General features: G+C 54.5%; 7 protein-coding genes across 7 annotated transcripts; 3 read left to right on the forward strand and 4 right to left on the reverse strand.

Moving 5' to 3' along the window:
* Positions 1-180: 180 nt before the first annotated feature.
* On the reverse strand, positions 181-2,328 carry INS49_010712 (uncharacterized protein; the record flags this gene model as incomplete). Its single annotated transcript, XM_043171436.1, has 6 exons — positions 181-332; positions 395-480; positions 541-867; positions 942-1,203; positions 1,262-1,424; positions 1,489-2,328. 6 exons carry the CDS (start codon positions 2,326-2,328, stop codon positions 181-183), a joined length of 1,830 nt encoding a protein of 609 aa, XP_043026001.1.
* A 1,836-nt stretch (positions 2,329-4,164) lies between these two features.
* On the forward strand, positions 4,165-8,525 carry INS49_010713 (uncharacterized protein; the record flags this gene model as incomplete). The annotated part of the gene is made up of 4 exons (XM_043171437.1): positions 4,165-4,404; positions 4,498-5,647; positions 5,716-6,872; positions 6,939-8,525. 4 exons carry the CDS (start codon positions 4,165-4,167, stop codon positions 8,523-8,525), a joined length of 4,134 nt encoding a protein of 1,377 aa, XP_043026002.1.
* Positions 8,526-9,194: 669 nt separating this feature from the next.
* Positions 9,195-10,694, reverse strand: INS49_010714 (uncharacterized protein; the record flags this gene model as incomplete). The annotated part of the gene is made up of 4 exons (XM_043171438.1): positions 9,195-9,628; positions 10,076-10,145; positions 10,197-10,344; positions 10,483-10,694. 4 exons carry the CDS (start codon positions 10,692-10,694, stop codon positions 9,195-9,197), a joined length of 864 nt encoding a protein of 287 aa, XP_043026003.1.
* Positions 10,695-11,088: 394 nt separating this feature from the next.
* INS49_010715 (uncharacterized protein) lies at positions 11,089-11,583 on the reverse strand (the record flags this gene model as incomplete). Its single annotated transcript, XM_043171439.1, has 2 exons — positions 11,089-11,310; positions 11,368-11,583. 2 exons carry the CDS (start codon positions 11,581-11,583, stop codon positions 11,089-11,091), a joined length of 438 nt encoding a protein of 145 aa, XP_043026004.1.
* A 420-nt stretch (positions 11,584-12,003) lies between these two features.
* INS49_010716 (uncharacterized protein) lies at positions 12,004-12,561 on the forward strand (the record flags this gene model as incomplete). The annotated part of the gene is made up of 1 exon (XM_043171440.1): positions 12,004-12,561. One exon carries the CDS (start codon positions 12,004-12,006, stop codon positions 12,559-12,561), a length of 558 nt encoding a protein of 185 aa, XP_043026005.1.
* A 772-nt stretch (positions 12,562-13,333) lies between these two features.
* INS49_010717 (uncharacterized protein) lies at positions 13,334-13,904 on the forward strand (the record flags this gene model as incomplete). The annotated part of the gene is made up of 2 exons (XM_043171441.1): positions 13,334-13,416; positions 13,481-13,904. The coding sequence occupies 2 exons, from the start codon at positions 13,334-13,336 to the stop codon at positions 13,902-13,904; spliced, it is 507 nt and encodes a 168-aa protein (XP_043026006.1).
* A 1,015-nt stretch (positions 13,905-14,919) lies between these two features.
* On the reverse strand, positions 14,920-16,929 carry INS49_010718 (uncharacterized protein; the record flags this gene model as incomplete). Its single annotated transcript, XM_043171442.1, has 1 exon — positions 14,920-16,929. One exon carries the CDS (start codon positions 16,927-16,929, stop codon positions 14,920-14,922), a length of 2,010 nt encoding a protein of 669 aa, XP_043026007.1.
* Positions 16,930-20,820: the final 3,891 nt, after the last annotated feature.

Below are 20,820 nucleotides of genomic sequence, written 5' to 3' on the forward strand. Positions count from 1 at the left end.
TTAGGATGACTTCATATGCTCATAACTAAATAGGTATGCAACATAAATTAGGCATGTGAATTGGGCGTGCACATTGGGTGTGCGAATTGCATGTGACGGCAGGGTGGGCGGGTTGGCAGGGGATGATGCGCTCTGATTGGCTTGAGCCTCCGACTTGAGCCCCGCGAATGTTCGTCTTCTTTAATCTTGCCATTTCGAACCACCCTTTCTTGCCTTCTTGACCTTGCCACTTGTGAGGCTCCGAAGCTTCTTCCCGTAGACGAAAAGGAGCGGGATACCGGATGACACAACCAGTAAAGCCACGGCGATGTACGACATAAACTTGAGGGGGCCTGTGTGGTTTTTGTAAGCGATCCGCATAAAATTTTATTTTGAAAACAAATATGATACTTACCAAGTTGAGATATCCAAGTTGTCACTTGTGTGTTGAAGTAAAAAGAGGTAAATATGCGGAGCACAGAGACGTTCGTCAAGACAGCGCTGAAACCAGGCACGCGTCAGCATCATAATGCACACCGGAGGGACCCCAAAGACACGTACCCTGCCCACTGCGGATATGACTCTATGACATAGTTGTTTATGATTGGCGCGGCCATGAGTGGGGAAGTCATGAGAAAGAATTGTCCAAGAAGCAGGACCATGTAGTGGAGGTGGAACTGGTCTGCGTAGCCAAACACTATAGCACCAATTATGGCAAAGACGATCGGGGTGATGAGGTTGATGAGCTGGTACTCGGGCTCGCGAGATCCACGGCGCTTTGATATCCACAATGTCACCTTGTCAGAAAGAGCACCACCGATGACGAAGACGGCAATGGTGGACACGATCTGAGTGAGGTTGCTCAGACCGGTCAGCTCGAACGGTATTCTGTCATTGGACTAGAGTCAGCAACAGTAGTCGTACCTTGGTATCGAGCAGGGGAGGTTGGTGCTATGACGAACCCAGCAGCAAGAAGAGCGAACGAGACAGCCTGTCCACTGGCGCCCATCACGATGCCAAATGCGGTCTGTAACAAGGTGCAAAATATTACAGCCGGGAAGAATGTAGTCTTGGCTGTGGCGAGAATTTGGCTGGCACCCTCTTTCCATTCATACCCATACTGGAAGAAGCCAATGTCATCCCACTTCGTGCGGCGACCATAGGCAACATAGTCCAGCTTTGTACGGCTCTCGCCCGGCTCGACCGGCCAGAGCTGCTGACCAGCTGCGATGGGATGTCAACAGGCTGTCTCCGGCTACGGAACTTGAAGTGTGGGACCCACCAAGCTCTGCCTTGGTCCGCTGCCTCCTGGATTCGGGTACGAAGGCGATCAAGGTGAACCACGCAAATATGCCAATAGCAGATGTGATGTAATACACCCAGCGCCAAGTGTAGTTAACTGAGATCCAGGGCGCCAAAATTCCGAAAGTGATGATCATTGGACCCTGTGCCCGTTAGCAACCATCAGTCAGATTGCTTGTGTTGTCAGACAATGGATGTTATTTTTACCTGAGCTGCAATGATAGCGGCAACGGCTTTGTTGCGTTGGTGGATAAACATTATATCCTGCACAATCAGGGGAAGCAAGGCCTCCACAGCCCCTGATCCGAGGCCGTGGAAAACCCGTGCAGCAATATGGCTGGTCAGTGACGTGCTAGCACCCGCCCAAAAGCCCGAAGCCCAAGATAGTGTAGACGTCAAGATGAGGACTGGCCGCCTGCCGATGGCTGTGGACAATGGGACCAGCAAGTATGTTGCGAAGCCGTTACTGAGAAGAGGAATCGTGGCCAGAAGAGACACCTGGGCGAGTGAGACAGGCTGTACACCAGGAGGGATAACGGCCAGAGGGTCCGGGTTGCCTTTGAGGTCGGCATGTTTCAGAGTCGAAGCGGGATCAACGCCGGAGTACTCGAGGAGGAAGACCGGGGTCAAGCCGGCGATGGCGATCTCTGCCGCCAGCGAGATAGAGCCAAAGAAGCACATGGAAGCGACCGCGAGCCATTTTCGCCATTCTTTGAGGTTCAGAGGGTCTTTCGGATCGGGCGTCGGCGTAGGGACCAGCCTAATGTTGCCGTCTTTGTCGAAGATTTCCGTACTTCCCAGTACGACATCCTCTTTCTCTTCAACCTTCAGGTCGTCCTTGAGCGAATCGTTCGTTTCGGCTCTAGTGAGCGACAGTTCATCTTCTTCGATACGTCGTACGTTGCTCGATGGGTACGTAGGGGCGGGCGGCTGCCCCGGCTGGCCATGGTGACCAGTCCACGAGGCTCGAGGATCTATAATGTTCATAGGCACGAGGTATGCCGAATTTCGCTTGGCCATAGCCACAAGCGAGTTCCGGTTCTCCATGGTCGCGACGCACTGCACGCGATGTTTTTCTTTTTTCTTTTCTTTTCTTTCCTTTTTGATTTTTGATTTTGAATTTTGAATTTTTGTTTCTGGTGGTTTTCAATAGAAGAAACGGAGAACAGATGCAGGGAAAGACAACAAACAAAAAGAAACAGACAAGAAAAAGCTCTCAGAATCAATCTGGAGACCAGGAAGAGATGGGAAGTGCCGCCGGCGGCTAGTGATAGAGGTTCGAACGAAATGTCAACAACTATAGGAAATGGGAAGCAAAAGTTGCATGCTAGTCTTCGTCGTTGACCTTGACACCTTTTGTCCTACTCCCGTGAGAACTGTAAGACATGATTCCAATCTACTCGAGCGGCCTCGATGCATGTATCAGGATGCCAAGCATGTGCTGCTACGATAATAGTCTCATCCCCCCGGCACCCTCCCAATAAACACGCTGCCACATACGAATATGCGACCGTATATCTGTCACTGGTCACAGATCAAATATGGACCACACGATTGCTGGTTCTTGCAGGGACAGTGGTGTCCCACAATTACCAAAGCGAGCCGCTACATTTTCAAAACAAGCCTCTGCTCACCTGGGGATTTCTAAGCAGCACCGCTGCCAGTGATGCAGATCAATGGATACAAGATCGGCAGACCCCTGGAGTCAGAAGAAGGATGAATACACCAGGTTCATGCGCCTCCGCCGTGATATTCGTCACCGGGAGGCGTTGAAACAGCCCTCGATACAAGGCCACTGTTGAGGGTGTTGATACTTGAATCGTTCTTCAATAACCACGGCAGCAAGAACCCCCCCCCCCCCCCCCCACAGATCCGTCCAAGAATGGCTGGACCAAAGAGACTGACGCGGTGGGACGACTCGATTGATGCCGGCGGATTGTTGGGCTTTTCCGTGTCGTTTGAGAATTCCAAACAAATGCTCTTCACGAGAACGAACGCGAAAGTGAGGACCCCTATTCTTTGGCAACAACAGAATGCAACGACTTGCGGTGACCAGACCTGCGTGAATAAGACCACGCAGAATCCGGTTTTTTTCCCACAGGATCGGCTGTCCAAGTCCCGTCGAGGAACTGCCATTGAAACGCAAGATATACTTTCGCGCACGTCGTTGCACCAGGCATGGAATTACTCGAGCTGCAGATCCTATGGAGCTGCTGATATAATCGTTTGCCATCGGACGATCCGCAAACAAACGCGCCTATGTAGCAGCGGCCAGACCCTCTTGGCAGACACGCAAGCGCTGTTTCAATAGGTCAATTGGACATGCCGCTCAGTCGCCCGGAAGTCGGTCCCCAACCACACAAGCAGTGGTTTCAGAGACACAGCTTGGGCTTTCCTTGCCTCTGCCATATGCAAGATGCACGAGCTGTTCTCCTCTTGGCTACCTGAAGCAGCGCTGGACGGCCCACACCGCCTACCGCCCGCCGCCCACATCCGAGAAGCTTCGGCTCCACGAAGCCATGACACGCCCCTGCACGAGACGCCCGCCGGAAACACCTGCCGTAACAGCCGGAACTTATCACGGCAGAGGGGACGGTGGGGCCTGCCTGATCGCTGCCCTCGAGCAGCCAAGTCCACGTCAGCTCCCCTGTAGCACGGTGAAGCTGGGGTCTTCGAAAACCCCGAGAAATTCTGGATCCTCGCCGCCAAGGGCTGCTATTAATTGAGCAAATCGACGATCTTAAGCTTAATTACACCTCCGGAATGACTGGAAGTGTAAGATCCATGCCTCGCTCAGCCCTCTGGTGGTGCTATGATTAGATGTCGGCGGTTCCCGACTCAGCTCATTCCTCAACTCGTCCGGACGACATGGAGGGGAACAAGATGGCCGAGAAAGTCAACGCCAACGTCGGCACTGCCTCGCCTTCCCTGGAGGACCGGCCAAGCAGCCAAGCACCACGGCCGGATGATGGCCCCAGCGGCCGCATTCCTTGGTCCCGTCGTCTGAACCCGCTGAAGAGCAGCACGATCCCGCCCGTACCAGATGAACGGCAACCATCTGGTGAACACACGGCCAACTTCTTGAGCAAGCTCGTGTTCCACTGGGTCACTCCTCTTATGCGTGTAAGCAGCCGCCGTCTCTTTTTGCAGTCAACTCTTCTCAATCACTGTTGATTATTCGCTTCTGGTAGAATGTCTAATTAAGCTTTACTACAGGTCGGGTACCAGCGACCACTGGAACCAAACGACATTTGGCTCGTGAATCCAGAACGAAGCTTGAACGTTCTCGAACAAAGGTTCAATGTCGAATTCCAGAAGCGCGTCGCCGCTGGGAGCAAAAGGCCGCTACTGGTTGCCCTCGTGAGGACTTTCAAGAAGGAGTTCCTGCTCGGTGCATTCTGCCAGTTGATGAGCACAATTGCACAGACCATATCGCCTTTTCTCCTGAGATTCCTTATCTCGTTCGCCACAGAAGCTTTCAATGCCAAGGAAACCGGTGGCCGTGGGCCAAACATCGGCTATGGCGTTGGTCTTGTCGTTATCATCACTGCCCTGCAGGTCATGATGACCTTCTCCATCAACCACTTCATTTACTGGGGCATGACGGTGGGCGGTGAGGCTCGCGCGGTGCTGATGTCACTGATATTTGCGAAATCACTCAGGATCTCCGGTCGGGCAAAGGCCGGAGGCTACATCCTGCCACCGCCGAGCAGCGTGAAGCCAGGAAGTGACGATGAAAAGAAGTGGTACCAGAAGAGCCTCCCGAAAGGGAAAGGTGCCAAGGACAAAAAGGAGAAACCATTGTCGACAATCGGCAATGATACGGACGGATGGAGCAACGGCAGAATTGTCAACCTGATGTCAACCGATACATATCGTATCGACCAGGCGTCTGGCATGATCCACATGCTCTGGGGATCTCCCCTGTCCATTACCATTACTATGGTTCTTCTTCTTATTAATCTGAATTACAGCGCCCTGCCGGGATTGGGCTTGCTGTTTCTTTGCACACCCGCCTTGACGGCGGCCATTCGGGCACTCTTCAAGAGGCGCTTCGCCATCAACAAGATCACTGATCAGCGGGTCAGCCTGACTTCCGAGATCTTGCAATCCATTCGGTTCGTCAAATTCTTTGGGTGGGAGACCAGCTTCTTGGAGCGCGTCCAGGCCATACGGAAACGTGAGATCCGGTCGATTCAGATCCTGCTCGCCATCCGTGATGCCATCCAGGCGTTGGCCATGGCCATCCCCGTTTTTGCATCCATGCTTTCATTCATCACATATGCCTTGACTAGTCACAGCTTGAGCCCGGCACCCATTTTCTCCTCCCTTGCTTTGTTCAATGGTCTCCGGATGCCACTCAACAGTGAGACCTTTCCCCCTATCCCTTTCTCGCTGGTAAGGCGCATTCATAGCTGACTGGAATCTCCGCAGTGTTCCCCATGGTCGTTGGCAATACCATTGATGGCTTTGCATCAATCAAACGTATACAAGAATTCTTGCTGGCCGAAGAAGCATCAGAAGACGCAGACCAAGACCCGGGCAACGAAAATGCCGTTGTCGTCGAAGACGCCACATTCACTTGGGAGAAGACACAAACCCAAGGAACAGACGAAGGGGCCCGAACTCCGGACTCCATCACACTCTCTGAGCCGTTCAATCTGCCCAGTCTCACACTCACAGCTGGCCGCTCCGAGTTGATCGGAGTCATAGGCAGTGTTGGTTCCGGGAAGACCTCACTCCTGGCTGCCCTCGCCGGTGACATGCGGAAGATCTCTGGCTCTGTTACCTTCGGGGCGTCAAGAGCCTTCTGCCCGCAATACGCCTGGATCCAAAATGCAACAGTGAGGGATAACATCACATTCGGCAAAGAATTCGACCGCGAATGGTACGATGCAGTCACCGAGGCGTGCGCCCTCCGCACCGACTTTGCCATGCTCCCCAACGGAGACAAAACTGAGATTGGCGAGCGTGGCATCACGGTATCAGGCGGTCAGAAACAACGCATTAACATCGCCCGCGCCATATATTTCAATGCCGATATCGTTCTAATGGATGATCCGTTATCTGCGGTTGATGCACATGTTGGTCGGCATATCATGGACTCGGCCATTTGCGGGCTGCTCGCAAATAAATGCCGGATACTAGCCACTCACCAGCTACATGTCTTGCACCGGTGTGATAGGATCATCTGGCTGGACGGCGGTGCCATCAAGGCGCAAGGAAGCTACCAAGACCTGGTCTCGCAGAACATGGAGTTTATCGAGCTGATGACTCTCACGTCCTCGAACGAGGAGACTGCGAAGAACGACGACTCCGACGAGGAAAGCCTCCATGTTCCAGACGAGAACGAGAAGCTCGTCAAAGTCGAGACTGCGAAGTCCAACATCGCGCTTATGCAGGCCGAGGAACGCGCTGTCAAGGCTGTGTCCTGGAGTGTCTACGGTGCTTGGCTGAGAGCAGGCGGCTCCATCCTGATTGCCCCGCTCGTCATAGTCCTTCTGATCCTGTCTCAAGGCAGCAACATCGCCACAAGCCTGTGGCTTTCCTGGTGGACGGCAGACCAGTTCCCGCTGACGACGGGTGAATGGGTAAGAACTCCCCCCCCCCCCCCCCGCAATCCTCATGGTGGGTGTTTGAGTCTGACAGAGTAACAGATTGGTATTTACGCGGGTCTGGGTGCTGGCCAAGCCATGTTCATGTTCCTGTTTGCTGTCTCCATCTCGATCTTTGGAACACGGGCAAGTAAGGTGATGTTGAAGCGTGCCATGTTCCGGGTCCTCCGCGCACCAATGTCCTTCTTCGACACAACACCCCTTGGCCGAATCACCAACCGATTTTCCAAAGACATCGACGTGATGGACAACAACCTCAATGAATCCATGAGGATGTATCTGCTCATGCTCGGCCAGATCATAGCCACCATAGGCTTGATCCTCGCATACTACTATTACTTCGTGGCGGCCATGGTGCCCCTGATGGTTGCATTTGTATTTGCGGCATACTACTATCGGGCATCTGCCAGGGAGATCAAACGACACGAGGCTATACTGAGATCACACGTCTTCGCAAAGTTCAGCGAGGCTGTCTACGGAACCTCCACGATTCGAGCGTACGGCGTCCAGGACCACTTCTTGAAAACAATACGGCAAACCATTGACGAGTTCGATGGCGCATACTTCCTCACCTTCTCCAACCAGCGGTGGCTAAGTCTCAGACTCGATGCAATCGGCCTTATTATGATCTTTGTCCTTGGCATGCTCGTGGTCACATCCCGGTTCACGGTGAACCCTAGCACTGGAGGGCTCGTCTTATCATATATGATCAGCATCATGGGCATGTTCCAATTTGCTGTCAGGCAGATGGCAGAGGTCGAAAACGACATGAACAATACGGAGCGAATCCACCACTACGGAACAGGGCTTGAAGAGGAGGCCCCTCTCCATGTTGGCCAGGTACCAGCAGAGTGGCCCCAGCGTGGCAATATCGTCCTCGACCACGTCCAGCTGCGCTACCGGGCCGGACTGCCCCTGGTACTCAAAGACATTTCGATTGATGTCAAAGGTGGTGAGAGGCTGGGCGTTGTTGGCCGGACAGGAGCCGGGAAGTCGAGCATCATGCAGGCGCTATTCCGCCTGGTTGAGCTCTCAGGCGGTTCCATCACTATCGATGGCCTGAACATCAGCAAGCTTGGCCTGCATGATCTTCGCTCCCGTCTAGCAATCATTCCCCAAGACCCCACACTCTTCAAAGGTACTATCAGGTCCAACCTCGACCCCTTCAACGAACACACAGATGCGGAGCTTTGGTCGGCGCTCCGGAAGGCAGATCTTGCCAGCGAGAGTGGCGAGGGCGGAATCGATCTCGATACAGCTGTGGAGGAAGAAGGGCTGAACTTCTCCCTCGGACAGCGTCAGCTGATGGCTCTTGCCCGGGCGTTGGTGAGGGACGCTAAGATCATAATCTGCGACGAAGCCACGAGTTCGGTCGACTTCGCCACCGACCAGAAGGTTCAGCGGACCATGGAGGCTTTCAGAGGCAAGACGTTGCTATGTATTGCCCACCGTCTCAAGACCATTATTGGCTATGACCGTATATGTGTTATGGATCAAGGGTATGTGGCAGAGCTGGGGACACCGGTGGAATTGTTTGATCAAGGTGGCATTTTTACGGGCATGTGTGAAAAGAGTGGGATTAGGAGGGAGGATATACTGGAGAAGGCGGCTAACGTCGATAAAAGCTGAGCTCCGTACGTGGTCACAATATGTAGACCTTTTTGATACCCAATTCCTTTCCAGCTGGAGTGACTATCCGATCCATTTCTGGGCCATCTCAGCTGGACAATCCGCCCTCGAAGCTGAATGCAAAATCTCAGTGTCATACATCGTTGGGTTCAGGGGCCTGCTCGGCTACCCGAGTTTGTTCTTAATGTACAAATCAAGCAGCAGTCTAATTGTCTGTAATGGTGTAATGGGCTCCCAATATCTCCAGCACAGAGGGACTCAGCCGTCTATGAAGGACCTTAGCATTGTTCAGCTAGCTCGGAAAAAAACTGATCTGGGTAATTCAGAGGGCCTGATTTGCAAACATGCTAGCGACCAAAATGAGGGGGCTCCATTCAACAGCGTGGAGTATTTACCTACAGAGGTTGCACTGGTTTCCTGGGCCACCGACCCGTCGAGTTTTTGCATTGGTATCATTTGCCCACATTCAAAATGTTCTTATTTACGCAACAGAATCTGGGTATTCAACATTCTAATGTGTGGAAATTTGATAACATTCCTATTAGTGAGTTTATTGCGACTTCCAACGAAGCAGCTTCTGCCTTTGGGCAAAATCAGACACCGCACCTAGTGAACCAGGAAGCCGAAAGAAGCAAGATCAAAAGGAAACCAAAAAGAATAATGTACTTATCAGTCCTTATTGCCTGACGGCACCATGATTGATGCACCGGAGGGGTCGTCTGGGGAGTTCTCTTCCAGAGTACACGGGAACCAAAAGACGTTCCTGTCCCCCAGCAGAATCTTCTGCTCGACAAGTCTGGCCTCGTTGCGCAAGCCAAGGTCATTGAGCAAGTCGATTACATCATAACGATGAGACTCTTCCCGGTTGGCTTCGAATGCTAGTTCGGCCTCCAGAAGGCGCTGGATCAAGTCTGCGAATGCGGTTTCTTCGGCGTCGAGGCAGAACTCTACGATTCTGGAGCACGTCTTACCCCAAGCTGCAACCCATGAAGGGTGGAGCGACCCGGTTGCTTCCCGAAACTCGACTGTCATCCGCATCGGTAAATCGCCAGCCTGAAAGTCATAGGGTATGAGGTTGTAATTGAACCGCTGGGAATTATAGCCTTGAAGCAGGTTAACAGCCCGGGTTGGATCTCCGTACATTTCCGGCTGGCAAAGCGTATGAAGTCCGGCGATAATTGACGTGCATCGCTCCGTAGGTTCTGTGGCGGGCATCCCCACCTGCCGTGGCTGGGAAGGCCTCCGCTCAAGGAACTGGCTGCGTGTTAAGCGCTGCAGTTCTACTTTCCTGGTACTGTGATAGCGTGCTCGGGCTCCCTCATCTTGGTAAGGGCTGGTACGAACGGGAGGAAGACGTTGGAGTCGCGTGAGATCTGTGCGAGAATTCAGGGCAGGGAAAGAATCACCGTTTTCCTGAAAGATGGTGACTCGGCGACTTACCCCTGCAGGATCCTCGCTATCCTGAGCCGGATTTGAAAGCGAAGACAAACCAAGGTATTGCCGAATCTCTTGTAATTCCTTCTCCGCCAGACGCCAATTGTCCAACTCACCTTGCGCTAGGTGGCTACCGTGCCTGATGGTCGGACAATGCTGGCTAAGCATGCGCTCCGGTGGATGTAGCTGTGACAAGACCCCGTCAGCACACCAGATAAATTGGCTGAGACGACGCACAGCACGCGGCGGTAGCCGATGGGAGCCCATTCCGACGTGGACATGGAACCCGGTGGTCTCATTGATCCTGAGACGGAAGTTATTGGTAAGCAGACTCACCACGCGCTTGATATCGTCGAAAGAACTAGGTTCAGCGAACAGTGCCGGACTACGAAGTTCAACCCCAGTAAAGTGATACTGTTGAAAACCGAATTCTCGAACAGATGAGTCGTTGCCAATATAATACTCACAGGGTGGGCCAGCTTCCTGAGCACTATTGTTGTTGTTGACAGGAATGTCGTGAGACCGAAGAAAGTCCCGGAGGATGTTTTTAATTCGATCATGTGCTGTCAGGAACACTTCTCCCGGACCCACATCTTCTTGTGAGAGGCGAATCACCTGTCTCTCATCCGTATCCGCCTCGGGATCTGCTTCATCGGACCAGAGATATGGAACTAGGAACTCAAGTTCGATGCCGAACGTGACCCTCTGCGCTTCGGTTGATGAGGATGCAGCCATGATGCAACCGTGAGTGGATTTAAGTCCCAGATGTAAGCTTATGGATTTCGCAAGGCGCTCTAAGTTGCTTGGATTTTGCGTATGTGTGAATACAGTATCAAAATGGCATAGGAACGAGATAAAATAGTGATAGTTATAGCCAAGAGAGCTGAGAGGCATATCGGGGTAGCTTTAACACACAACAAAAGCATTGTGATTCAGCCTGTGCCCCTGGCTTTGTCTTAGAACACAGCATTCTTGCTGGTAACAAAGACACCACGGAAAATGCACAAAGGTACGCTTTTTTTTCATTTGAATGAAGATTGCTCTTGTGCCCCTCTATTATGGATTTGATGCTATCATTGCATGAGCTTGGTATGTGTTCATGTGAGTATGAAAAGATTTACTTCCTGGCTCAACAATCCGAGCTGCCCTGCGGATCACCCTTCACCCAAAACGTGCCAATCTTGACGTTGTTCTCGATTTGCCCGACTTTCTGCACACCCCCATGACCACAGTTGTCGTAGATATGCCTGAGCATTTCCGTGACAAACAAGTGGCCTCCATTCGTATGTCCCGAGGCCACAGTAATGTGGAAGATGAAGCAGTGTTCACCGATGTGGATATTTGATTTTACCTGTGGATTGTTAGAAACGCACATCGACATGTACCGTAGCTATTACTTGCTACTCACTGGGTCACTGTCCGTGTTGAGGTACCCTGTGTTGTAGATAGGGTCGCTGTCAAGAGCCTTTTCGATGTCGTCCCAAGTACCGAGGTCATCCCACAGTGCTCCCTTCTCATAGCACCCGTTTGCATCCATGGCTGAGACAGTACGGATGCTGTGGAAGCTGTGAATCACCATCATGAATGTCTGGATGATTGCGGTGATCGGTAAGGTCAACTGCATTGCGATAGTGATATGGTGGGTGGTGCCTTGAATGGTGTTTGTTCTGAGGTGGGGTTGTGGTACAGTAATGAGCGAGATCAGGGTGGTGAAGAGGGGGGGGGGTGGAAGACGATCTTGTAACACCTCAAATAAGTTCTGTGTTATTGCAGATGCCGTGAATCCATTGCAGGAGCCAGTCACCAGTACTTTTGATAAGCTCCTTCCACTTCTTTGACCTGGAATGTGCTTGCTGAATCAACAAGTTAGTCACACCCCCTTCAAACAATGATAAATATCTGTTGTGGAAGTTGTACAGGCAATTTCAGGCAAGTTCTTTGCCAAGTCCACTGCAAAGTAACACACAAGTAACTTTGGTCTGGGCCATTCCTTCCTGTGAAAGAACAAGTCATTTCAAGGAACTTGCGAAGTACGACCCTGACCATGAAACTCTTGATCGCCCTCATCGCACTCCTCACAGCCTCTGTCAAAGGCGTCAACATTCTTTTCTTTGCTGGGGATGGCGTGTGCGATACCAGCAATGACGACTTTCTAGTTTGCTCCGACCTACCCCAGCACAGATGTTGCCAGTCGCCGCAGAAGAGCTTCTGCGGAACTTCTATCCTCGAACACATCAGCGGCACCACCGACCACTACGTGATGGCTGAAGGGTTTTGTGACAAGAACGGCAACTACACTTCCACTCGAGACTATACCGGCTTGAGCAACTGTATCAGCATTCCCACCGACGATGCTAGTGACCGGTGTTCATCATACTGGGAGTCGGTCGCGGATCAGGATGGGGTTTCGGGAGGAGGGGACCACAGCATGGATTGCCAGGAGCCGGACAGGATGGCATACCACGACGGGACGGCGATGAGGCAGATTCACTTGCCTGACGGTACGTTTTGGGATGCGATGAAGTACTACCAGGAAAAGAACTACGGCGAGTTGGCGGCTTTTCCAGCTTGGAACGGCTCGGACACCAAAATCGATGGTTAGGGCGGACTCGCGATGGCACAAGAGTTCGCATTTAATAAGGGCACACGGCCGAGGCCAACATCTGCTACCATCTTGGAGTCTATGGAGTGCCAACGGACAAATAACTCCCTACAGCATCAGACAATTGATTCTCGATGAATTTTTTTTTTTTTGGACCTCAGGTCCAGTTGCGGACTTGGCTTCTAAAGTTGTTGCGAGGACGCGCAGTGTCCGAGGCCGTTGTCAAAGGCCACTTTCGCCCGGGCATAACACGGATATGGAGGCATCAGTCACTGGTGTTGTACTGTGATACGTGTTTTGCCGCGGACAGCCGCTTACCAAAATTGCCAAATCACACAGCAAACATGCGCCATGGCGGTATATCATTTCCCATGCGCGCAGGATCGGTCATCATTGTTGTCTCACCCGGGCGATCTTGGCTAACTGACGTTTTGACAGGTCGTGCGGGTGGGCTGCCGTACGTCACTGTCCGACCAGTGACATCTGGGTCCACAGCCCCTGTGGCGACACGAAGATCATTACGTTGGGGGCGGCCGTTTCCATCACCATGCCGCTGGGCATATATAACGATTCCGTCGAGTCCGGCTCGGAAATAATCTCAGATTTTCTTAGCTGTTTTCAGTTCAAGCCAAGCATCCTTTTGACCACAATTGATCCACCGAATCTAAAAGTGCATATACCCACCCACGCAAGCACGCCGATTCCATAATCCATACGCCATAAGCAATCATCCCACCACCGAGCCTACTCTCAGGACTACACAAGCACCAACATGTCAACAACAACAGACAGCAGCAGATCCGGCGCGGACGGCCTCGGGGCCAACAACGCGCACAAGGGGTACAAGGACACGAAGTCAAGCACAAAACCCCAGGGCCTAGGAGAAGACCCGTCCGCCGCCACGGTCCAACACGCAGAGAACTACGACGACGCACCCCCCCGGCGTCCCCGGCCCGGACCACTCCGCCCGCGACACCCTCCGCAAGCAGGCCAAGCCCGTCTTCAACCGCGGGCCCTCGATGCTCGACTTCACCGCCGTCACGTCCGCGGGGCCCACGCCCGCCGGCGAGGTGCCCCCCTCGGCGTCGTACTTTGACGGCTCGCGGCTGCGCGAGTCCCACCTGCCCGACAAGGAGGAGGAAGAGCAGCAGCCAGAAGAGGCCATGAGGAGGCAGACGGTCACCGAGACGGACTCGGAGCTGCCCCGGCGGGTCCCAGGCGACGAGGTCCAAGGGGTGGATGCCTTTGCCCCGCGGACGTCGCGCCGGGAGACCGAGGGCAGTGCGCAGGACAGGACGAGCGGGTGGACTGGGGCCAATGACACGTTTGGGGGTCATACATAGACGAGTGTGACAGCGGTGTGAATTTCAAGAAGCTAGATACACACCTTCCAGCACCTGAGCCCTAGCATGCTAGTCGTGGCAGGTTTCTTATCCGCCGGTAGATTAGACTTTCGCTTATCTCGTGATATGCCAGATGGCGAACCCCTGAAATGAACGTTGACGAGGGTACGGAATTCCGAAGGTCTTGTTGTCCACTCATTTTCCTGGTATCCCCCGTGCTCTGATCGGTAAGGATGGGCCCGTCGAGTGGCTGTAAAGTTGGATGTCGTGCATGCACTGACCAGACAGCTGTTCCACTGTGGGTGTTACGGCTAATCTAAATGTTGTAGGGTATTTGCAGAGACACCCAGTAACGCATGTCGAACTTCCTTGAGACGCAATGCGGCGGCGGGAGGGTCTAAATTATTGTAGACTCAACCAGTCACTTTGATCAGCGTATGTGGATGGTCCTCTTGGGATTGGGTATCTATAGTATGTAGTCGACCATGCAATCATGCATCTATATCTAGAGCCTATGCATATGAAAGCTGAATGCTCGCTTGCTCCTGTATGCAGACCTCCACAGCCCCCGTCGTGATCGCAGATCCTTTCTATCCGTCTGATGCGTGACACCATGGCCTGCTAACGCGTCTAAGCCGTATCACGACACCTCGAATGCTGAGAGAGCAGATACTGATAGTGATCACCCTCGCATAGCCCCGGTTTGCTCCGTAACACGTCACACTGACTTCTCTCCAGACTCACTGCACTCAGCCAAAGTCGACGGTCGCCGAATGCGACCTTGGTGGTTCCACGACTCAAGCTTAGCAGTGGCCATTTTCAAAACCGACTTGGGTGAGGATAGACACTGTGGATCTTCTCTGTCTTCTTCAAAACTAGCCACCCTGGACACGTCCTGCGAGGCCTCACGTGAAGCATTTCGGCTGGCCTGTTCCTTCGCAGCAGCGTACGAAGACTTCCTGGAGCCAGGCCCAAAGCGAGGGCGTCCGGCACGAGGATGAGAACCCGCACTACACTACGGTTGCTCGGACTCAATCTTGGCCAGGGGTGCCAGTCTGCTGTGAAGTTGCTGGGGGTGGACATGTTCCGCAGTTGCGCCAGATGTGCGAGGCGTTCGAGTCCCAGGCGTGCGACTCCCGGGGGTCCGCCTTCCGGAAGGTGGTGAGGCATAGGGGTTGGTCTCGCCATCTCTGTCTTCCTCAAAGCTGTGCGCTCTTGAGGCCGCTCTGGACGCGTGGCGTGAATGATTCCGTGAAGCGGCGTCCTTGGCGGCACTGTAGGAGCTGGTGCGGGAGCCAGGGCCGAAGTGTGGCCGCTGAGCACGATGGGTACCTCCTGGGGTCATAGCACCTTGCCCTGGCTGCTTCTCCTTCTCGTTGATAGCCGGCGGCGGGGGACCCGTGGCCGTGGATGGGCGGCGCTGTCTTTCGGTATCGACGCCCTTGGCAAGGCTCTCGGCAAATGGTGATCTCTTGCGCAGTACAGGGCCCTTCCAGTAAATGACATAGACGGCGATGACGAGCAGAAACGAGATGCAGAAGAGAATGATGGATGCGTTGAACAGGGGCTTTCCGTTCTGTCCTGGGATGTTTTCGTAGAAAGGGGTGGCTGCGCAGGTGAGCACACCAGCCAGGAAATCGCGAGCCCAGCCGTTGCCACCGGTGGCGGAGGCAGAGTAAGGACCATACGCGCATATCATGTAGTCGATGGTGGCCATGTAGATGGCATAGTTGGCAATGCCGATAATGGCACTCGCAAACATGGAGCCGACCCAGTGGATTGGGGGCCCGTTGCAAGTGAATGCGAAGATGAAGAGGCCAAGAGGAAGGCACGGCGCGAGAAAGAGAAGCCACCAAAGGCGGGACTCGTACTGCGCGTGCTCATCGTCAGGCCTTGCTCTCCGCGCGTGCGTGTTTCGCCTGATGGCGGGGATAAATGAGAGCCAGGCAATGACATAGCCGATTCCGATGGGGATGAAGGCCAGGCCAATGTCGTAATCGTTGAAATTCCACTGTGTGTAGACAAGACTGAAGGACTGGATCTGCATGAAGATGAGAGCATCCGCGAAACCCGACAGGAGCGACAAGACCAGGACGATGGGCTCGGTAAGGAACATGGAGAATGGACGGGTCCAGGTGTGCATGAGCTCGCCCCAGGTGAAGCGCTCACGGAAGGGCTCGATCTCGTTGGGGCCCCAGACGTCTTCGCCATTCTTCCTGCGCTTCTTGGCGATGTGGTCGATCATGATTGTGGTGCGCGTCTCGGGGACAGTGATCAGGTGCAGGATCTGGACAAAGCCACCGAAGATGAGCTGGATCCAGATGCACCACCGCCAGGGCATGAACTGCTGGACGAAGCCGCCAACAATGGGTCCGAGGATGGAGCCACCGACCGAGGAGAAGACGATGTAGGCGACGGCGTATTGCTGGTGATCCGAGTCAAACATGTCGGCGATCATGCCGAGGGTGACGCTGCCACCAGCAGAAGAGAGACCACCGAGACAGCGGCCGACGATGACACTGGCAAAGTTGGGGGCGAGGGCGACAGGCAGGGTCCAGATGTTGACAAGGAAGAGGGAGGCCTGCATTATGGGTTTGCGACCAAACTCCTCGGACCAAGGGGCCCAGAGCTCGCAGCCAAAGGCGTAGAGGATGAGGAAGAGGGCGGCACCGAGACGGGCGACCTGCTCACTGACCTGGAACTCCTCGGAGATTCCAGCCAAGCCATTGGAGTAGAGGGAGGTGTTGAAATTCATGGACGTCTGGACCAGGAAGATGACGGTCAGGATCCACCACTTCTTCAGCTCTGGATACGCAAATGCCAACTCGCTCTCGCACTCCTGGGCGGTAAGCTCTCGCTTGGCGCCGACAGCGCCAGGGCGGCTGTCATTGTGGTTGGCCGAGGAGTGATGGTCGCCTTTCTCGTCTATAACGGCCGTTTCTGAGCCGGACCCCGAGGTTGATGCTTCTTGTTGAGCATTGACGTTACGCCCCTTTGGGGGAGGCTGCGTCGTGGTGGCCGACATGGCGTATGTGCGACAGGCGAGCCGAGGGAGGAGGTGGGACGGCGTCGGGATATATTAGTGACTACTGAAGACGATGCTCACTCATGGACCAGACCAGACCGGGCCAGGCTGGTGTGTTGTCCAGGCGGGTTGATTGACAAGCCTCGGTGCTGTACCTTTGTTGGAGGGCTGAAGTACGAAATGAGCACCGCCAGGTCGATGGAATCCCATGAGAGATGGGAGGGGGCGAAAGATATAGATTTGTAGAGAGGGGGAAGTTGGGACTAGGCGGACAGTGACGGGGCAAGAGGGTGTTTACATGAGTACATGGCATGCCGGCAGGGGGACGGGGCACGACCAAGGTACAGTAGTGTACATGCAGCGTAGAGGCGGTCCCGGTACATAAGCGAAGTAGCGTGGGCCGTGGTGGTGAGAAAGACGTCACAGGGTTTGGATGATGGATGCAACACGCGTGGGGACTGGGGAAGGCGAGGGAAGAATTGTTAGATAATTGCAGTAATCAAGGTGAGAGGAACGGCCAGGCCGGAAGAAACATCCCTGGACAGCTGCAGCCGCACCTGCACTTGTGCCTGCACCTGGCGTTACGAGACGCTGGTGTTAAGGAAGGAGCAAGCTCGGACTGGTCACATTGCTGCAACGTGGAATGGAGAAGGGATCGACAGGATGGCACGCGCGACTGCGGCCGAGGCTGAGCGAGGACTACAGCGAGGTACAGTCACAGCGAGGCGGGCAGTCAGTCATTCAGACGGATGGGTGGTCGAGAGTCATGTTATTCTTGGTGTGGTGTGGTGTGGTCTGGTCTGGTTTGTGCATGCGTATGCATGTGTGCTCTGCCCGTGGGGGGGGGGGGGAATGCATGGACAGTGGGGATATGGGTGAAGTTGCAGGAACGACCTGGAGGTCTGAGAGTCTGGAGTCTGGAGTCTGGAGCTGTGTGGAGGAATCTGGATGGTTGAAGCCCGTGGGGACGAAATGTTCCTGCAGTCCCATCCAACCCACCGACCAGCCTGCCAACCAGAGCAAGATCAGTCGTACCAGATGTGCAGGTCGTGCCACGGCTGGGTTGCGGAACATGGCCGATATATACAATCCGAGAGACTGATCGCGATGCATCTGGCCGTCTCGACCTGCCTCGTACGGCGATCTTGTGCTTGTTTGGTTCTGTTTTTTTCCCTTCCTTCTCCATCCCCTGGGTGAAGTTCCCACTCAGGAATCGGTTCCTCGAGGCAGTCGCATCCGTACAATCTCAACTTTCCCTGCAAGAATACAGTGCAACTCTGGGATGGGTTGTTGCGTCATGGTGGGCCTCTGCCGCTCCCGGGCCGATTGCTTAACAGAGAGCAGCAACGCTTGGCTTGAGAGCAGGCGGGTGGCGGTCGCCTCCTACCCATTCTGCTGAACAGGAAGGCACACAGATATCGGTGCAGTACGGCAGCAGAGGGCAGGACCGTATGAATGACGTCAGTGGGAAAAAAGTCTGTTTCTGCCGATGACCACCCACAGAAGGACTAGAGACCAGACCGAGTACTACTTGGTAGGTGTCTAGCCCAGTAGTGCTGTAGGAGGGAAGGTTCGGTCACTCCCGGCGGCTTCTGGCGATCTTTTCTTCCTCGTGGTTGAAAAACAGGGAAGCGACGCATCTCAACACATCGCTTTCCACCTGCATGCAGGTGCAACCTCGTCGTTGCTGCAATTCTTCTGGCCGCCATCGTCGTCGTCGATTCCTCCTTCTTGCTCTGCTTTTAAACGGCTCCTCCACACTCCACGGTCCTTTGAGGTCGATGAGGCTCACGACTGGGGTGGGTGGGTGGACGGGTTGGCCTCGCCAATGGCTTGGTGCCGATCAAGCATTCGCCAAGCAGTGAGGCTTTGCGGGAAGGGGAGGACAGGAAAGGAACGAGCTAACCAGCCAGGCCAGGCCCAGCTTGGCACGCCACGCCCAATCCGAGGCGGGCACCATTCGCATCTCGCATCTCGCATCTCGACTCTCGCCTCTCGCCTCTCGCCTCTAATCCGAGGGTTGCCTATCATGGGAATCCGAACGACTGTGACTGCGACGGCGCCTTCGATGTCTGGAATGAATACGCGTTCCGTACTCTGCTGCCAAGTTCAGCGTGTTTGTTGATGCCAGTGCCAACTGCTGCACGCATCTTCCGTCTCCCTGCTTGTTAGTGTGCCGGTCCTGGGTACACCCAAATATGACGCGGGCTTGGACGTAGTGAGTTGACATCCAGCTCGCCCGGGTAATCCATCGCCTTCAATCAGCGCTCTTGGCCCGAGATTCCCGGTTTGCGCAGGCGGTGATGGGTTGGGTGCATTTGGTGGTGGGTGAGACCGAGGGGACAAAGGTGGGACTAACTGGGAACCCGCTTTCACTTGCGGGGAGCTCGTTAGCTAAGCAGCTAAGCACCAGAAGGCCCAGATCGAACCACACACGCCCCCCGGTGTCCCACACGCCCACGGGGATCAAGTGATTTTCGCTGTGGGGGTTGAGGGGTCGACGACTCCATGACGACACCGAGGCATTTGCTGTTGTGGCTCCCTGCAGGCATCATGGCCCGCTCGACTATTTGACGACTCCGAGTCAGTCGAGCCATCCTCATAATTGGAGCAGTCATCAACATACAACGTTCTTTATTTGATCATGGGCATCGGACGCACCAAAGATCCAGGAGCTGGGTTTCAGGACGAGGTCGCCGTCGCCGTTGCTGTTGCTGATAGCCCTCGACGACTCATTGCACGAGCAATCATGATGTGCAGATGTGAAGCCCCGACGTACGAGGATTTGCCGTGCATTTGTAGAGACTGATCCAAGATCCCTGACAGCACGGCCAGGTATACTGCACTGCACTGCTTCTCGGGTCCTGCAGTCTCTCACCATCTCATAACGCAGTCGAGACCTATGCCGTGAACTGACCATCGCCACATGCGGGCTTGGCTGCAGCAACGCTTCTGTGTCTCGGAACTGCCGGGTGAACCGACCGACCAGCGCTCGGGATTCCCGCAATGGCGTTGCCTGGAGCCTGGAGCGACGAGCCTGCGGCAACATTGCATCCGTTTCGTTAGGGATTGAAAGAAACCCACGAGCATCACCGTCGTGCTGGCCAATCCACACAGCCTGTGATGTCTGTTCCAGCTGGGGCAATCCTCTTTTGCAGCTGGGAAGTCGCCTGAGATGGAGATTTATTCTCTGGGCCAGTTGCGCACTGGCACTAGCACAGGCACGAGCCCAGGCGCAGGCACTTGAGGACGGAACTGCTTTGCTGGGCGGTCGCCTTCCTCAGTTATGTACGAGGACGTCATGGAAACCCGGGGCCTGGGCTCAGCAACAGTCTTCTGGTCTAGCGGTCTATTTAATGACCGAGTCGACATCTTCCGTGCCTTTACTTGCTCCACGGTCCCGGCTCTTTGGAACCCGAGCACAGGCTGGGAGGCACGGGAGGCAACGGCGTCCCCTGCATTTTCCGTGCGACTGCGTTCATGTTTCCCCAGGTTCCCCACAACAGAAGAACAAGCCAACCCCACACCATGACTTGGATTCGCTGCACAGACGGCTGACTTTCATGGCACTTCTTGTGGGGATGCTCACCGGTTCCTTGCAACACCACGCCGCTAGAGACCGCCATGAGCGGGCTAGGCCAACTTCGGGGGAGATCCGTCCTGCTCGGTCCGACTCAGCCAGCAGGGCTCCTGGTCTGTCTGGGCACCTGAGTCGAGCGACCTCTCCGAGTACGGGTGACCGCACATGGGATGCTAGGCAGGTGAACGCGCGGTGCTATGCCAGTCATCACCGCGTCTGAGATCCCGCCATGGATCGCCCTACCAGCTCCGCACGGCCTCGGTCAAATTCATCGCGACCACCTTGGCATCAATACCATCGGGAGGGCATTC

Source organism: Diaporthe citri (assembly GCF_014595645.1).
Source record: "Diaporthe citri strain NFHF-8-4 chromosome Unknown scaffold_4, whole genome shotgun sequence".
In the NCBI taxonomy this organism is placed as follows: domain Eukaryota; kingdom Fungi; phylum Ascomycota; class Sordariomycetes; order Diaporthales; family Diaporthaceae; genus Diaporthe; species Diaporthe citri.